Raw genomic sequence first — 16758 nt, 5'->3', positions numbered from 1 at the left:
ATTATAAATTGTAAGGTTGAAGGTGTAGCTTAGTGGTAAAGAACACTTGCCTAGCATATGAGGGCCCAAAGTTCAATCTCTAGCATTGCAAAAAAAAAAAAAATTTTTTTTTTCAAGACAAAGGTTTCTCTGTGTAGCCCTGGCTGTCCTGGAACTTGATCTGTAGAACAGGATAGCCTCAAACTCAGAGATCTGCCTCCCAAGTGCTGGGTTTAAAGGCATGTACCATCAAGCCCAGCTGAAATAATTTTTTTCTTTAATTTATGTGTATTGGTGTTTTGCCTGCATGTGTGCTTATATGAGGAACTGGAGTACAGAGTTGTGAGCTCCCACATGGGTTCTGGAAATTGAACCCAAGTCCTCTGGAAGAATAGCTCTGAATCACTAAGTCATCTCTCCAGCCTGCAATAAACAAACAAACCTGAAGCCGTGTACCTCCTCCCACCCCAGTGCTGAACCTAGAGTTTTGCAGTGCTAGGGAAGTGTTCTACCCGTGAACTGCATTCCCAGCCCACGTGCCATTTTTTTTTGTTTTTTGTTTTTGTTGTTTTGTTTTTTGTATATGGTTTTTTTGTTTGTTTGTTTGTTTTTTGAGACAGGGTTTCTCTGTATAGCCCTGGCTGTCCTGGAACTCACTCTGTAGACCAGGCTGGCCTCGAACTCAGAAATCCGCCTGCCTCTGCCTCCCAGAGTTCTGGGATTACAGGCGTGCGCCACCACCGCCCGGCTGCCATTTTTTTAAATTAAGGCTTATATGATCTATCAAAGCCAGCAGCAGCTGGGCACTGTATCTAATACCTGAATCCAACACTTGGGAGGCTGAGGCAGGCAAGAAGGGAGTGGGGATTGTGAATGTGTGGCCAGCCAGGGCTACATAGGCAGATCCTGTCTGAGAAAAGAAAATGAAAAAATAGCATTAGCTCACCATTTCATGAAGCAGTACATTGCCGTCTTTGGTGAGTTTGATGTCACCTGCCCCGGAAACAAGCCTGTAGAAAGAACAATGGTACTTAACTATACCAGTCAAGAAGCAAAGAACACCCCGAGTTCTTGCCATTCGTGGTCCTAAAAACAGATGACTGGGCTTGGAAACTGGACATGGAACCATGGAGTGATATGTGGTAGTGACTGCCACTTGCATCTCATGGAATTAGTTGACCAGATGACCTCATTGTAATCGCATTCCAAATGGAGCATTTGTGGGTTTAAAGGGCAGCTGGTGAGTTATACACATTGGCTAATTAAAAGTATAAAAAGGGCTGAAGAGATGGCTCAGAGGTTAAGAGCACTGGATGCTGCTCTTCCATAGAACCTGAGTTCAATTCCTAGCAACTCCGTGATGGCCCATAACCATCTATAATGAGATCTCGTGCCCTCTTCTGGCATGCAGGCATACATGCAAGTAGAACATTGTAGCCGGGCGGTGGTGGCGCATGCCTTTAATCCCAGCACTTAGGAGGCAAAGGCAGGTGGATTTCTGAGTTAGAGGCCAGCCTGATCTACAGAATGAGTTCCAGGACAGCCAGGGCTACACAGAGAAACCCTGTCTCAAAAATACTAAAAACAAAAACAAAAACAAAAAACCCATTGTATACATAATAAAAATGAATATTTTTTAAAACTATAAAACAGAGTACCAGGGGCTTGAGAGATGCCTCAGCAGTTGAGAGAACTGACTGCTCTTGAAGGTCCTGACTTCAAAAAATCCCAGCAACCACATGGTGGCTCACAACCATCCATAATGGGATCTGACGACTTCTTCTGGGGTGTCTGAAAACAGCTACAGTGTACTTATATATAATAAATGAATAAATCATTTTAAAAAACAGTACAAATCTACAAATTACTTTAAGTTTTTATCTTGGTGAATGTCATGATTCAGTCACTGAATTTAGTTGTCTAATCCTTTGCATTTATTAAATCACCAAGCTCTGTCGATTCCACAATTAGAATGCCTTTGGACCTCTTCTCACCAATTTTATTGTTATCCTCCCTAGACTGCTTAGACAGCATCTTGTCTCCTAATTTGAATCAACCCTCCATGCTATGTCTTTCTAAAAGGCAATGGGATCCAGTTTCCTGATCACCAATCCTTCAAAGATGTTATATTCTCTACCATCTTCAAGATAAAAATCCAGGTAATTTAGCAGTAACATACTTGGCCTTTCCCAAACTCTCGTGTTCCATCGACCATTATTCCCACAGTCCCCTAAGGCATTTCAGTTCCCCTAAGGAATTATAATGTTTATTTCTGATGGATTTACACCATTGGGAGACTTTGATTCCTGTCACTCATTCTTCTACAACTCTGATCAAACATCCCCTGATATCTGAGAGACTTCTCCTTCGATCATCAGTAATTGGGCCCTTTCCTCTGTAAAATCATTAGCATCTATACACAATTGGCATACTTGTCACTGTCATGTCACTTTGAGAACAGATGCCATCTCAAGGGCTAGAAAGATGCTCAGCAGTTAAAAAGCACTTACTGTTTTTGCAGAGGATCTGAGCTTGGTCTCCAGCACCCATATCAGATGGCTTACAACTGCCTATAACTTGAGTTCTAGGAATCTGTCACCCTCTGATCTCTGGGGCATTTGTACACACATGATGCACTTTAACTCAGACAGATATACACACAATTTTTTTTTTTTTTTTTTTTTTTTTGGAAAGAACAGAAACTATCTCATCTGTTTTTCCAGCATCTAATGTTAAAGCGGACTCGTTTACTATTAATGCTACTTTGCTCATTCCTCTCGGGGTGTCTCTTTCCCAAGAGACCTTTTGATCTCCCCTACTCTTCTTCCTTCGTAAAACAGTGGTGCTGGGCTGGAGAGATGGCTCAGCAGTTGGGAGCATTGACTGCTCTTCCGAAGGTCCTGAGTTCAAATCCCAGCAACTACATGGTGGCTCACAACCATCCGTAATGAGATCAGATACCTTCTTCTAGTGTGTCTGAAGACAGCTACAGTGTACTCACATACATGAAATAAATAAATAAATCTTTTTTAAAAAGTGGTGCTAAATAAACATATGTCCAAATAGATGACTAAACATGAAGAGCTCCAGGTGCATTGTAGGTTGCGCAGAGTCGCAACAACTTGGCTAAGTACCAGCAGCTAGAATAATGGAACTTGAATTTGAACCTATGCCTGCCTAGCTCCAAAGCCAGTACCACACTCCGCCACGTCAAAACAATACTGACTGCAGCGGAGCTGCAGCCCAACGTTTGCTGAGCGCGCGCTCAAGGCTAAGTTCATCCCCCAACAGGAGTGGGATGGAGGAAGCATCAGAAGCGTTTTCAACAACGTTTCTAGAGACCCACAGTATGAATAGACTGTGTGGATCTTAGTGAAAAGAGGATGGTGTCACAGCTTCTATTGATGGAGTCTTTTCTTCCGGGAGGCGTTCTTTTCCTCGACTAGAGAACACTACGAGCAGGAATGAGAGGGAGGAAACCGGGTGTCTAAGTGTCGCAGCATTGCTCACAGGTTTTCACTGATCAGCATCAGAGGGAGCCGCGGCACCCCGCACGCCCTAGCGGCATCTCACATTTTTAGCGCGCCCTTAGGACCCAAGCTGGGACGCAGCACATCCTGCAGCCCTCGGGCAGCGCATATATTCACAGCCAAAGCCGCCTGGCTCCGCGTCACTTCAGCCCCAGGGTTGGCGATTTTGATCGCAGCCATGGCTCAACGGTCCAGCCCCAAACTTGCCGACTCCGAACCCTGGCGCCACGCCCACACTCCTGAGTTTCGGCCAATCGGCGCCATAACAGGAAGTGACGCTATCACGCCGCGGAAGCTAGAATCGCCTGAGCCCCGGGCGTAAACATGGCGTCCTCCACCTCCGCTCGGACACCGGCAGGGAAGCGAGTGGTGAATCAGGAAGAACTGAGGCGGTTGATGAAGGAAAAGCAGCGCCTGAGCACCAACCGGAAGAGGATAGAATCTCCATTCGCCAAGTACAACCGTCTGGGGCAGTTGAGCTGCGCGCTGTGTAACACCCCGGTCAAGAGCGAGCTCCTGTGGCAGACCCATGTTCTGGGAAAGCAGCACCGGGAGAGAGTAGCGGAGCTGAAAGGCGCCAAGGGAGCAACCCAGGGCCCATCGACCGGCACTGCACCTCAGCCCATCAAGAGGAGAGCGACGGATGTGGAAAGCCAAGACGCCAAGAAAGCCAAGGCCTCCGTGGGGCCTCAGGTACTGCCGTCCACCTCAGCCTCGTCCGCCAACTTTGAGAAATCGGGAAAAGAGGCCGCTAGTAAACCTGGACTCGGTTTACTCCCTGATTATGAAGATGAGGAAGAGGAGGAAGAGGAGGGAGGTGGAGAAGAAAAAAGGGACAGCAGCAAGCATCTTGCCGATGCACAGGGCAGAGAACACTCGCTTGCCTCTCCGAGGGAGACAACAAGCAATGTGCTGCCAAACGATCCCTTTAATACAAATCCTCCCAAAGCCCCCTTAGTTCCTCATTCAGGGTCAATCGAGAAAGCAGAAATACACGAAAAAGTGGTGGAAAGAAGAGAGAACACCGCCGAAGCATTACCAGAAGGGTTCTTCGACGACCCTGAGGTAGATGCAAAGGTCCGGAAGGTTGATGCCCCAAAGGATCAGATGGACAAAGAGTGGGACGAGTTTCAGAAGGCGATGAGGCAAGTCAACACTATCTCTGAAGCTATCGTCGCTGAAGAGGATGAGGAGGGACGGTTGGACCGGCAGATTGGAGAGATTGATGAGCAGATAGAGTGTTACCGTCGAGTGGAAAAGCTGCGGAATCGCCAGGATGAAATAAAAAACAAACTTAAAGAGGTTTTGACCATAAAAGAACTTCAGAAAAAGGAAGAGGAGAATGTGGACAGTGACGATGAAGGAGAATTACAGGATTTGCTGTCTCAGGACTGGAGGGTAAAGGGGGCTTTGCTGTAAGGCTTTTGAAGACCCAACTTTCCATCCGTCTCCACTGACCCTTAAAAAGTTCAGGGTCCAAGTTCTTGGGTTCCTCTGTCCTTGGGTACCCTTAATTGTTGGGATAAAGTATGCCAGTGAGCAGTAATACTTTGGGGGTGGTACTGCTTGCGGTGCTATTTATTATAAAATGTTTGAGGTAAAAGTGTTTTTGACATTTTTGAAATTATAACCACAAATTGCCAACGTTTTCATCTTTACAGGTTTAATGTGGTTTTTCAGTTGTAAAATCTAAGTTGTAAATATTGCACATAGCTAAGTATATATTTATACAAGAAGTCAGATAAAAAAGACACATGTTTATATGATCTCGATGTATATATATTTTCAAGCCCCAAACTCCAAGGGTTGGAGTTTTGGGAAGGTTGTTTTTAGAAGGCTACTTATAAACACATATTCTTCATAAAGCAGTGAATGAGTATTCTGTTTTCTGGTTTTTTGCTTAAGATTTATATTATGTATGTGAGTACCCTGTGCAGACACACCAGAAGAGGGCATCAGATCTCATTATCGATGGTTGTGAGCCACCATGTTGTTGCTGGGAATTGAACTCAGGATCTCTGGAAGAGCAGTCAGTGCTCTTAACCACTGAGCCATTTCAACCAGCCCGAGCATTGTGTTTTCAAAAGCATACCAATGTCCAGTCTCCTTAAGCACAGTGTTTCTTTTGACAAGACCAATAATTGTTAAGTTGTACACCAATATCACCTGTGAAACTTGATTGTTCATGGAATGTCAAATCGCCTATGAAGCTTTATAGAGTCTGAGCCCTAACCTTAGATTCCATAAATCTAAATGGGATCCAGATGACAATATTCTTGAATATTCACAGGTTATTCTAATATACAATTTGGAGAGGCAGCTGCCCTAAGTGTAAAAGCTATTTATATATTTTTTAAGGCTTTGTTTTCCTTGAACAGGTTCTGTAGTTGCTGTACTCCCTGCCCCCAAGTGGCGTTAAACAGATAGGGCTATGGGCACGTTGGCAAGTACTCTACCACCACCGAGCCGGATTTAGAATGAAGGAAATATTACCTTTCATTACTACCCCATTGAGCCTGAAATTCGATTTTTGTGGTAAATTAGGCTTGTGCTTACAGGTTCTTTCAATGGCAGGAAGATATTTAAGTTGCTGGGAAAGCAATGCCAGTTGCCTTATACTAGTTATTGAAAGTTTAAGGTATTCCTTGCTTTGTAGGATGATGTGTTCAAAAAGGAAGATAATTAGCAGTGTTTTATATGCAGCATCTTCCAATTTACTACTACTACTACTGGCTAAGACATACTGTTCTAAACCTAGGCCAGACAGGATCCTAAGTACTTGACATATATTAATCCATTCTGGTTAAGGTTTTATAAGTAAGGGCACCTGCCAAGCAGAAAACCTTGAGAACTGGATGTGGTGCCTCACACCAGACATCTCAGCTTTTGGAAAGCTGAGGGAGATGCAGCCTGGACTGTGGAGTGAGACCTTGTCTAAAATGAAGGAGAAAAAAATCCTTGGATTCTAAAGAATGGTTTTTACAGGCAATGTGGAACTAAATGGAGGATTTGTTTTGTTTTTAAAAGGAAGAATTCTGTGACAATTAGTTGTTATTCAAGTTGTAGTATATGGTATGGAAGGAGCCTAGGACAAGGAACTGGGAAATCATGTAGATACTACAAAAGTAAAGTGACTGATTAGATGTGGACTAAGGGGGTGGGAAATAGCAAAATTTCTCAGGAAGAGCTAACTTTTTTTTGGGGGGGGGGGTTGGATTTGGTTTTTTTCAGACAGGGTTTCTCTGTGTAGCCCTGGCTGTCCTGGAACTCACTCTGTAGACCAGGATGGCCTCGAACTCAGAAATCCGCCAGCCTCTGCCTCCCAGAGTGCTGGGATTACAGGCATGCACCACTACCACCCGGCGAGAGCTAACATTTTAGTAACTAGAAGTAGAAGGAAAAAATGTAGAAGGGATAAGAACAGGATGTCAAAGGATTTTCTGTTTGTTTTTTTTTTAATGATTTTTTTCATGTACATTGGTGTTTTATCTACATGTATGTCTGTGCAAATGTGTCAGATCCTCTGGAATTTATAGGCCATTGTGAGATGCCATATGGATACTGGGAATTGAACCTGGATCTTCTGGAACAACAGTCAGTGCTCTTTAACCACTAAGTCATCTCTCTGGTCCTGGGATTTTCTTTTAGGTATGAATACCAAGAAGACATTGTCTGACTTGGTATGTGCCACACATAATTAATAATCTTGGTGCCTATGACACATAGTCTGAATTTTTTCAAGACAGGGTTTCTCTGTGTAGCCCTGGCTGTTCTGGAACTCACTCTGTAGACCAGGCTGGCCTCAAACTCTCCCTGCCTCTGCCTCCCAAGTGCTGGGATTAAAGGCATGCACCACCACTTCCCCGGCTCAAAGCTGAAATCTTAACTGGCCACTGATTAGCTATTTCAGTTTTATTAAAATCACAAAAAGAGCGCACCTGCCTCAGATGTCTGTCCTACACTGAGAATTCTGAGTCATTTCAGCATGTAAGGAAGAACAAAGGTGTGCTGAGAGGTGAGTGATGATCTGTAGGAGCACTTTCATTACAAAGCTGGGACTGGGGTCATATCTGTAATCCTAACACTAGGAAAGCAGAGGCAGGAGAATGGTTATTTGGGGGGGGGGGGGGGCATACATATGACAATAAGACCCTACCTCTTAAAAACTAAAGCACAAAAATAAAATACATATTATATTTTAAATCTTTTCGTAACCAGTTTTTTAGGAACAGGTGAAGTCTTAATGTTTTTAGTTATTCTGCTATATCCAAAATAGAGAGGAAATGTTCTGTAGGCATCCCTAAAGGACAGCACCAACCTAAAAGTTACATAGGTTAAAAAAAAAAAGAACATGCAGAGGAAGTAGTGAGCAGAAGGTTCATTAACCACTTGTAGCAGGGGAGGTTAGGAATGGTTAGGTGTGATTTATCACTGGACATGTCATGATGTAAATAAGATTTGCTTTTATTTGTGTGTGTATGTACAGAGACCAGAGAAACAGCAGTAGGCAACCCAGCATGCTTGCTAGAAAACAAACTCAGGTCGTTTAGAAGAGCAGCGTGTGCTCTTAACCATTCAGCCATCCATGCCCTTCAGTTAGTTAACATTTTATTCTTGAATGATTCTTCTAAAGCCATAAGGAATGTTAGGTGTGTAGATGCACATGAACTATCAATACCTTTTAAGAGGACCAAGAATCTCAAAATCTGATTCAGTGGTCCTTATTAAGAGCAATAGAGAAGGACCCATGATTATATCCAGTGCTCAGTGGATATAATCCTTGTTAAATTTGAGATCTAAGGAACAGCTATGGGAGTGAGCAGCTCCAGAAACTTCAAAGAGCTGAGTCAGGTTTGATGTTCAACTGTGCTGTTCCCTATTTAAAACAGACCAGTCCACCCTAACTTGGAAGATAAAGAATGCTACCCAACTGGCCTTCAAATATACATTTATTTGTCCAGTGTCTTAGTTATGAAATGCTTTCACATGTGTTTCACTTATGATGACAATAATAGCTGCCTTTCTGCTACTTGTAGGGGGAAAAATATAAAATTTAGAACTAAAACCTTTAATAGTAGCAAATACCAGATTAATATGGACTGATAAAGCAAGTGGACTGAAAAAGCAAAGCATTGGCAACACAAAGCCCAGTTTAAGCTGTTGCACTTTATTTTGCAGTACAGGAGCTTTGAACCCAGGTCCTTAGACGCTGAGTGGAATCCTGAGCCCATTCCACCTTTCAGTAGTTAATGATCTTAGCTGAGTCACCTCTCTAAACTTCAGTTTGCTCAAATATCAAATGAAAATACATAATCCTCACAGGGATGCAGTGAGAATCTATGAATCATTCTAAATATAGAATAAAATCATCTTAATGAAAAATAAATTTTCTGTCAGAAAAGCACCAACTGAGCCGGGTGGTGGTGGCGCACGCCTGTAATCCCAGCACTCTGGGAGGCAGAGGCAGGCAGATTTCTGAGTTCGAGGCCAGCCTGGTCTACAGAGTGAGTTCCAGGACAGCCAGAGCTACACAGAGAAACCCTGTCTCGAAAAAACCAAATCCAAAAAAAAAGAAAAGAAAAGCACCAACTAGCTAGCAACTTGGCAACAGCAGAAGATTAAGTTTATCAATGGGAATGATGGTTGGATGGACATCAGTTGTCCTTTTAAATGTCTGTGATGGCAGGAATAGGTCTTTTTGTTTTTGGTTTTGTTTTTTTTTTTTTTTGGTTTATTTTTTTATTTTTTGGTTTTTCAAGACAGGGTTTCTCTGTGTAGCCCTGGCTGTCCTGGAACTCACTCTGGAGACCAGGCTGGCCTCAGAAATCCGCCTGCCTCTGCCTCCCAAGTGCTGGGATTAAAGGCGTTCGCCACTACCACCGGGCCAGGTTTACGTTTCAACAGGAACAAAAATCAGATTCATTGAGTTTTTCCTTGTATATTTTACTGTGTCTGCCTTGTGTTTCTACTTGCATTTCCACCTTCAGCTGACCTGATCCAATCATGTGGATTTAAATATCACCTTTGTATTGAAGGCTCTAGGTTTATACCAACCTTGATGACCTTACCACTCTCCCAAGCCATGTCTGGGTTGTATGAGCTGGTAAATGACACTGCTGTCTAAGTCCTTGAGAAGTAGATTTCCATTCATAGGTTAAGATCCTAACTAAAATGGTGGTTTTCTGCCTCTTCCAGCTTCTTTACCTACCTGCCTAACACTGCATTAGAACGTTTAATAAATGTTCTAAATTTAATGAATTTCAAAAAACTGTTCTCAAATGGAGCCATCAACCTATCCAGGAGTTAAGGCAGCCCCTGGGAATTACCCATGCCCTTCCCACCCCTCCAAGTCTAGGGCGTTAGTTAGGTCCTTTTCCATCTCTAAAATATGCCCAGAATCTCTACTTCTGTCTGCCTTGGTTCTAGCCACTAAAGTCTCTTAGTCCATGTTGCTACAGTTGCCCAGCCTCTATCTTTTAACAAAGTATAGTAGTCCTTTTTAAATGTTCAATTGTAGCCAGGTGTGGTGGCACACCCCTGTAATCCCAGCACTTGGGAGGCAGAGGCAGGAGGATTTCTGAGTTCGAGGCCAGCCTGGTCTACAGAGTGAGTTCCAGGACAGCCAGGACTACACAGAGAAACCCTGTCTCAAAAAAAACCAACAACAACAACAACAACAACAAAAAAAAGTTCAATTGTTACTCAAAAGCCCTCATTACCTCATTATGTTTCTATGACACTGAGAAAAAAAGACCAAGCCCTTACTTAATAAGACTACATGTCCTTAAGGGGGTAGGTAAATAGTCCTTACAAGCTGCCTCAAATGAGCCCCACTGAGGACAGAAGGGGATAGGAAAAAATCCTACAAAACAGTAGTGCAGTGAAATTGAATATTTGTGTGTTAGATGGTGTGTGGCTGGGCACAAGGGGTGGGCAAAGAGGAGATTTAAAATGGGAGCTGGCTTTGGGGAAGGAGAAAAAAGTGGACCAAGACAGGCAAAACGTAGACTTCTCAGGAAATAGTACCTTCCAGTAAATGGAAAGAAGTGTGTGAGGTAGGGCAGGTTGCCTGTCGGGGTTAGATTATAGCAGCTTTATACACCACCCTGAGCTTAAACTCCTATTCAGAACCAGAATTCCAGCGTGGCAAAGAAGAGGGCAAAACCACAATTTTTGTCCTTACTCGGAAGACAGTAATACTGAGAAAATGGAATGCTCTCTTCATCTGGATTTTTCTTGCAGTTAAGGATTGCTTCTCTGGTCACAGCTTCTAGAGCCATCCAAAGGACATAGTAAGTTCCTCTTTAAAAACCTTAATATGTGATTAGGGAAATACCTTAGAATTTGACTTCTAGTTCCAAAAACTATTGAAGTGTTGGTAATGAACGTGACCTTGTGCCTTGGGTGAGGATAATTTTCTTGGAATTTTTAATTATGAAATTTAAGCACACAGAAAAGTACAAAGCTAGGCATATGATCCCAGAAGGGGGAGGTAGAGATAAACTGATTAGGTGTCCAAGATCAACCCTGGCTATATGAGTTCCAGGCAAAGCCTCGGCTACATGAAAGCCTGTCTCCAAACAAAACAAAAAAAAGTTTAAAAGCACAAGCCTTAACGAACACTGAAGTTTTAAAATGTGAGATAGGCAGGTTCTGTTTTGCTTTATTTATGGTGCAGAGCCTCAAACCCAGTGTATCATGCCTGGCTAGACAGACACTACCACTGACCTACAGACCCAGTCTCAGGGTCTGCTGGACTAAAGCCTCTTCACATCTCGGTGGGGGCTCTGGAAGGGAGTTCCAGGGGGCTGGAGAGGTGGCTCAGTGATGAAGAGCACTGGCTGCACTTCCACAGGACTGGGTTCAATTCCCAGCAACTACGTGGCAGCTCACACTAATCTTTAACTCCAGTTCCAGGATTTCTGAGAGCCTCAGACATTAATGCAAGCAAAACACTAATAAACATAAGTTCCAGAGGATCCTTTGCTACGGGACACCTAGGTGGCATCTGTAGCATCAGACATCAATGTTATGCTACAGATAATGGGCTGTCTAGTAGTTCAGCCTGGCCTAGATTGCTCGTCATTGGCTCTTCACAGGTTGTGGGAACAGCCCTGTAAAGTCCTTCAGACAGTTCGGCAGTGTCAGAAACCAGTGACTAACATGACAGAGGAACCTGTCAAACTAGGCTACCTCATCATCACTACAAAGATGGAAGCAACACATCCTTGCACACACATAGGAGAAACACTCGATAATACTAACAATAAGCACTGAGTATTCCTTTTCTGTCAACTACCAAAGAGCGATACTGGTCTTGTCAGGGTTTTTTGAAACCTCAGCACCCAAGCCCAACGACATATTTCCTCCCACAAAGCCCTCATCTCTCATCCTTTCAAATAGTGCCAGTCCCTGGTGACCAAGCATTCAAATCTATGATTCTATGGTGGACATTCTTACTCAAGTACCACCAAAGGGTGTTTCTTATTAATTTTAATTATTATTTTGATTGTGTTTGCTCCATATGTGAGTGCAGATACATGCATGTTACTACAGCTTGTATGGAGGTCAGAGAACAATTTGTGGGAGTCTGTTGTCTCCTGCTATGATTCTAGTGATTCAATTCAGGTTGTCAGGCATATGCAGCGAGTGATTTTTTACCCACTGAGCCATCTTACTGTTCCTCTGCATGTGTCTTTAAGGGCATTTTCAGAGAGGTTTAACTGAGGAGGGAAGGGCCCTTCTGAATGTGGATAGAAAGAAGGGGAAGGAGGAGGAGGAGGAGGAGGAGAAAGTAGTAGAAGAAACAACCTCTGCAGCCTTCTGACGGTAAAGAATAGAGCTGAGCTGAATTATTACTATTATATCCCTGCATGCAGCTCTCTTTTAAATACTTATCCTGGCAAACACCTCTACCATATTTCTTTAAAACTTCTTTGTGCCGGGCGGTGGTGGCGCACGCCTACAATCCCAGCACTCTGGAAGGCAGAGGCAGGCAGATTTCTGAGTTTGAGGCCAGCCTGGTCTACAGAGTGAGTTCCAGGACAGCCAGGGCTATACAGAGAAAACCTGTCTCGGAAAAAAAAAAAAAAAAGTTTTTCTTTTGTGTGACTATTAAGCAAACCAAAGTGTAAGATCGGATCTTGCCCTGAGACTTATATGATTCATAAAGCAGAACTTATTAAAAACAGAATCCACTGAGACCAAATCAACTTCCCAAGTACCTGCCCTCTCCAGGAAGACAGGAAGTGTTTGTTCTAGCACTGTGTGGCTTCCAAGTGAGCAACAAACACACTCTATACATTGCTCTGGGGTTTTTGCTGTTGTTTTCTCTTTTTAAGATCCTATGTTTAGCCAGGCAAGGTGGCAAATCTCTTTAATCCCAGTACTCGAGAGGCAGAGGCTGTCGGATCTCTGTGAGTTTGAGGCCAGCCTGGTCTACAAAGTGGGTCCAGCACAGCCAGGACTATACAGAGAAACCCTGTCTTGGAAAACAGAAACAAACAACAGAAGGATCCTATTTTTATTTGTGTGCATGTGCATATGAGTCAAGAGCCTGCAGAGGCTAGAAGAGGGTGCCAGACCCCAGCAACTGGAGTTACAGGCACTCGAGAGACTGCTTTGTGAGGGCTGGCATTGAACTCAGGTCCCATGCAAGAGCTCTTCACTGCTGGGCCATCTTTCTAACCCAGTTTCTCTTAAGAGGATCAACACCCTGGAGAATGTGTGACTAGGGTCTAAGGAATGGAGTTAACTGGAGTTTTAGGTAGCCACAAGGGTGGGATATCCTGATTACTCATCACTAAGGGACTTAGTATCTCCTGATTTGGCTTAGAGAATTACTTTAAGACTTTGACCAATGTCCTCCTTGCAAAAATGTTTTCATGCCAAAACTTTTATGTTAAAATATTTGGAGATTCTAGATGCCCAAGGCTACCCACAGATCCTCTAGGGCAGCAGTTCTCAGACTTCCCAATGTTGTGATCCCTTACTACAGTTCTTTATATTGTGGTGAGCACCCCCAACCATTAAATAATTTTGTTGCTACTTCATATTTGCATATTGATGTTATGAATTGTAATGTAAATATCTGATGTGCATATCTGGTATTTGACCCCCCAAAGGGTCACAACCCACAGGTTAGAAAGCCTCTGCTCTAGGGCTCAGGAGCCTGTTACTTCTTCCTCTCACTTTTGCTAGTGAAGCTGCCCCCCTTTCTCACATAGGTACTGTTGGCTGCCTGTCATCTCCTGCCTTCTCCACAGAGCAGCTAAAGTTGAGAGATCTTGTTAAAACCGAAGTCAGGAGCTGGGTGGTGGTGGCGCACGCCTGTAATCCCAGCACTTGGGAGGCAGAGGCAGGCGGATTTCTGAGTTCGAGGCCAGTCTGGTCTACAGAGTGAGTTCCAGGACAGCCAGGGCTACACAGAGAAACCCTGTCTCAAAAAAATAAAAAACAACAACAAAAAAAACCCAAGTCAGATCATGCCTAGTCTGCATGTACAATCCATTAGCTCTCCCTCTCGGCTGGAATAAAAGCCAATCCTTTATGATGGCCTGCAAGGCCCTACAGGATATGTCTGCTTGCTGACCTCACCTGCTGCTCTTCTCAATCTTGAGCTACTGTAGCCACAGGGCTTGCCTTGCTGCTCTCCTAGCAGCTCTTTGTTGCACTAAATAAGGTATCTGCAAGTGACACTTCCATTCCTTTGAGTCTTCTTCACCTGTCACTTGGTTGCTGAGACCCTGACATCTATTAAAACCTCCAACCCTCCTTCCACTGCCCCATGCCTCTGATCCTGCCTCTCTTTCTTCACGACACCTATTCATATTTTATAGCCTACATATTTTGTTGGTTTTTTTTTTTTTTGTTACCCACATTAACCAGTTAACTCCATGAGGGCAAGGGGATTTGCTGGAATCCAGAAGTCCTGGAATTTTCTCTGACACACAGTAGGCATTCAGTACGCACTGAGTGCCTGACTGAGAAGATGATTCGAGACACTGATAGGAATGTGTAAAGGAAAGAAACTGAACATTTTCTGAAAGAGCTACCACAAACATTGTACAGATCAATAGCTGTCATTTTATTTGCCATACCCAATCCTGGAAGGTATTTTTCTTATTTTCTTATTTCATCAGACCTTTTGAGTGAAAATTTAAGGTACAAATCTAACAAAATATGAAGGCTATTATAAAACTAAAAAACAGATGAAAAAATCTAAGAACAAATTAAAAGAGAAGGCTTGGGAAATAAGTACCTGCCTTGTAAGTGTGAAGATCTGAGGTCACGTCCCTAGAATCCCCCACCCCCACCCTTCAACACACACATACCCAAGCAAGCCAAGTGTGAAGGCATGTAATCCTAGAGCTGGCCTGATGGCCAGCTGCCTAACCTTGTTGGGTCTAGGTCAGTGAGAGGATGAGTCCTAAATAAATAAATAAATAAATAAATAAAAAAGAAGGGTAGCACCTGAGATTGTTCTCTGGCCTCCACATGCGTAGTTGCAAATGCATGAATGCACCTGTGCATGAACACACACAGCAGAAAGCTGGACCTTTATTTTCCTCACCACACTTTACATCTCCTCGATGGCTCAGTCCTTGCTTTTATTAAAGCAAGCTTGGCATGGGTCACACACCTCAATCCTCACTATTACAGACTGAGGTGAGGGGCTGCTGCGCTGGAGATAAGCCTACAGCTACACAGTGAGACTGTCCTCCCCTAAAAAAAAGAAAAATCACTGCATTTAGATTCATGCTAAATGAAAGTTCGGTGCTTTTACAACAAAGAAAGGAAAGGAAAGGAAAGGAAAGGAAAGGAAAGGAAAGAAAGAAAGAAAGAAAGAGAGAGAGAAAAGGAAAAAGTTCAATTGTCAGTTTTCATATCTAGTTATGTTTCATATCAGGGGATCTAAGTCAGAGATCATTATGGATACCATGTAGTTCTAATCAAGCAAACCAAATACTTAGGGCCTGAGTCCTTTTATAAACTTATATCATTGACAAAGACATAATAAATTTCCTTCTAAGGGGTTTAACACTCTTTATTAACCATTGATTTCATTAGCTCATGAATTTCATTCATTTAGAAGTAAATGCTGGCAGAATGGTGGTATCAGATGCCCTTAATCCCAGCACTTGGGAGGCAGGTAGGTGGATCTCTGAGTTTGAGGCCAGCCTGGTCTACAAAGTTGAGTTCCAGGACAGGCAGCGCTACACAGAGAAACCCTGTCTAGAAGTGAAAGCCTTTAGAATCCGGGATGCAGTGGTGCTGATCTATCTGTGGAGAAGTAACAGTGGGAGTCAAGCATGCAGCCTCATTGTTTCTGATGCTCTATTTCAAAGAAAGTAAAATCAAACAGGTGAGTGACAGAGTATCTTTTTTTTTTTTTTTTTTTTTTTGGATTTGGTTTTTTCGAGACAGGGTTTCTCTGTATAGCCCTGGCTGTCCTGGAACTCACTCTGTAGACCAGGCTGGCCTCGAACTCAGAAATCCGCCTGCCTCTGCCTCCCAGAGTGCTGGGATTACAGGTGTGCGCCACCACCGCCCGGCCAGAGTATCTTTTATTTAACCCAACACATCAAAAATTAGGCCAACAAACAACTGGAGTATGTGCACTATTACTATTAATGAGGAATTTTACTCTGTGGGAAGGGTTGGGTGCTTGTCAGTGTGCAGCGTTCACTTACAGCACCTGTCACTTCAGACTGCTCACTTTTCCAGCGCTCGACAACCACTGTATGACTTGTGATGAAAGGGCTGGCCAGCACAGGTAAAGTCAGCGGGGCTAGGATTCTCCAGTCAAAGTGTTCATGCTTCCTCAACTGGAGCCCTTGAGCCAGACCTTCCGAGTCTCAAACCCAGGTTTATCCTGTTGCAAGTTAAGAGAAGACTTCACCTCATTTCAAACACCAGGATCTAGCTGGCCTCAGTACAGCAAACAGCACTCAATCTTTAACTCCAGACAGCCTCTCCCAGCTCATTCTCCAGTTCTGAGAAACACCCTAACAGGTCTCTCTTTGTCATTTTTATCAACAAATAACTGAGCATCTATCTAGTTTTAAAAGTAAATGATTTCAAATATATGCCTTTCTCTCCATCCCAAGACCACTTTGATACAGCCTTTTAGTGGGTTGTCTTGTCTTAAGTCTCTCCCGGACCAGTTTCAACTGTAGTTAACTATTCCCTAGACCTCCTCAAAACGTTCTTTCCCTGTGGAATAAAGGCTCACTTCGCTCCAAGACCT

The 16758-nt window shown here is 43.4% G+C and overlaps 2 protein-coding genes across 2 annotated transcripts in view; one reads left to right on the top strand and one right to left on the bottom strand.

Moving 5' to 3' along the window:
• Cct6b (chaperonin containing TCP1 subunit 6B) overlaps positions 1 to 3706 on the bottom strand; it is a 45379-nt gene extending 41673 nt beyond the window's left edge. The window contains exons 1-2 of the mRNA XM_052195360.1: positions 3553 to 3706; positions 926 to 989 (exon numbers count right to left, since the gene is read on the bottom strand). Coding sequence (XP_052051320.1) covers positions 926 to 989; positions 3553 to 3689 — 201 coding nt within the window. The 5' untranslated portion in view covers positions 3690 to 3706. The remainder of the gene's footprint in view (positions 1 to 925; positions 990 to 3552) is intronic.
• A 104-nt stretch (positions 3707 to 3810) lies between these two features.
• On the top strand, positions 3811 to 5377 carry Znf830 (zinc finger protein 830). Its single transcript, XM_052196771.1, has one exon. The coding sequence runs from the start codon at positions 3834 to 3836 to the stop codon at positions 4926 to 4928; it is 1095 nt and encodes a 364-aa protein (XP_052052731.1). The 5' UTR covers positions 3811 to 3833; the 3' UTR covers positions 4929 to 5377.
• The last annotated feature ends 11381 nt before the right edge of the window (positions 5378 to 16758 follow it).

This window comes from Apodemus sylvaticus, chromosome 10 (genome assembly GCF_947179515.1).
Source record: "Apodemus sylvaticus chromosome 10, mApoSyl1.1, whole genome shotgun sequence".
Taxonomy (NCBI): Eukaryota; Metazoa; Chordata; class Mammalia; order Rodentia; family Muridae; genus Apodemus; species Apodemus sylvaticus.
This window is presented reverse-complemented; position numbering and strand designations above follow the sequence as displayed.

Excerpts from the sequence above, each read along its gene's own strand:
- Znf830 (XM_052196771.1), top strand. The coding sequence starts at position 3,834 with ATGGCGTCCTCCACCTCCGCTCGGACACCGGCAGGGAAGCGAGTGGTG.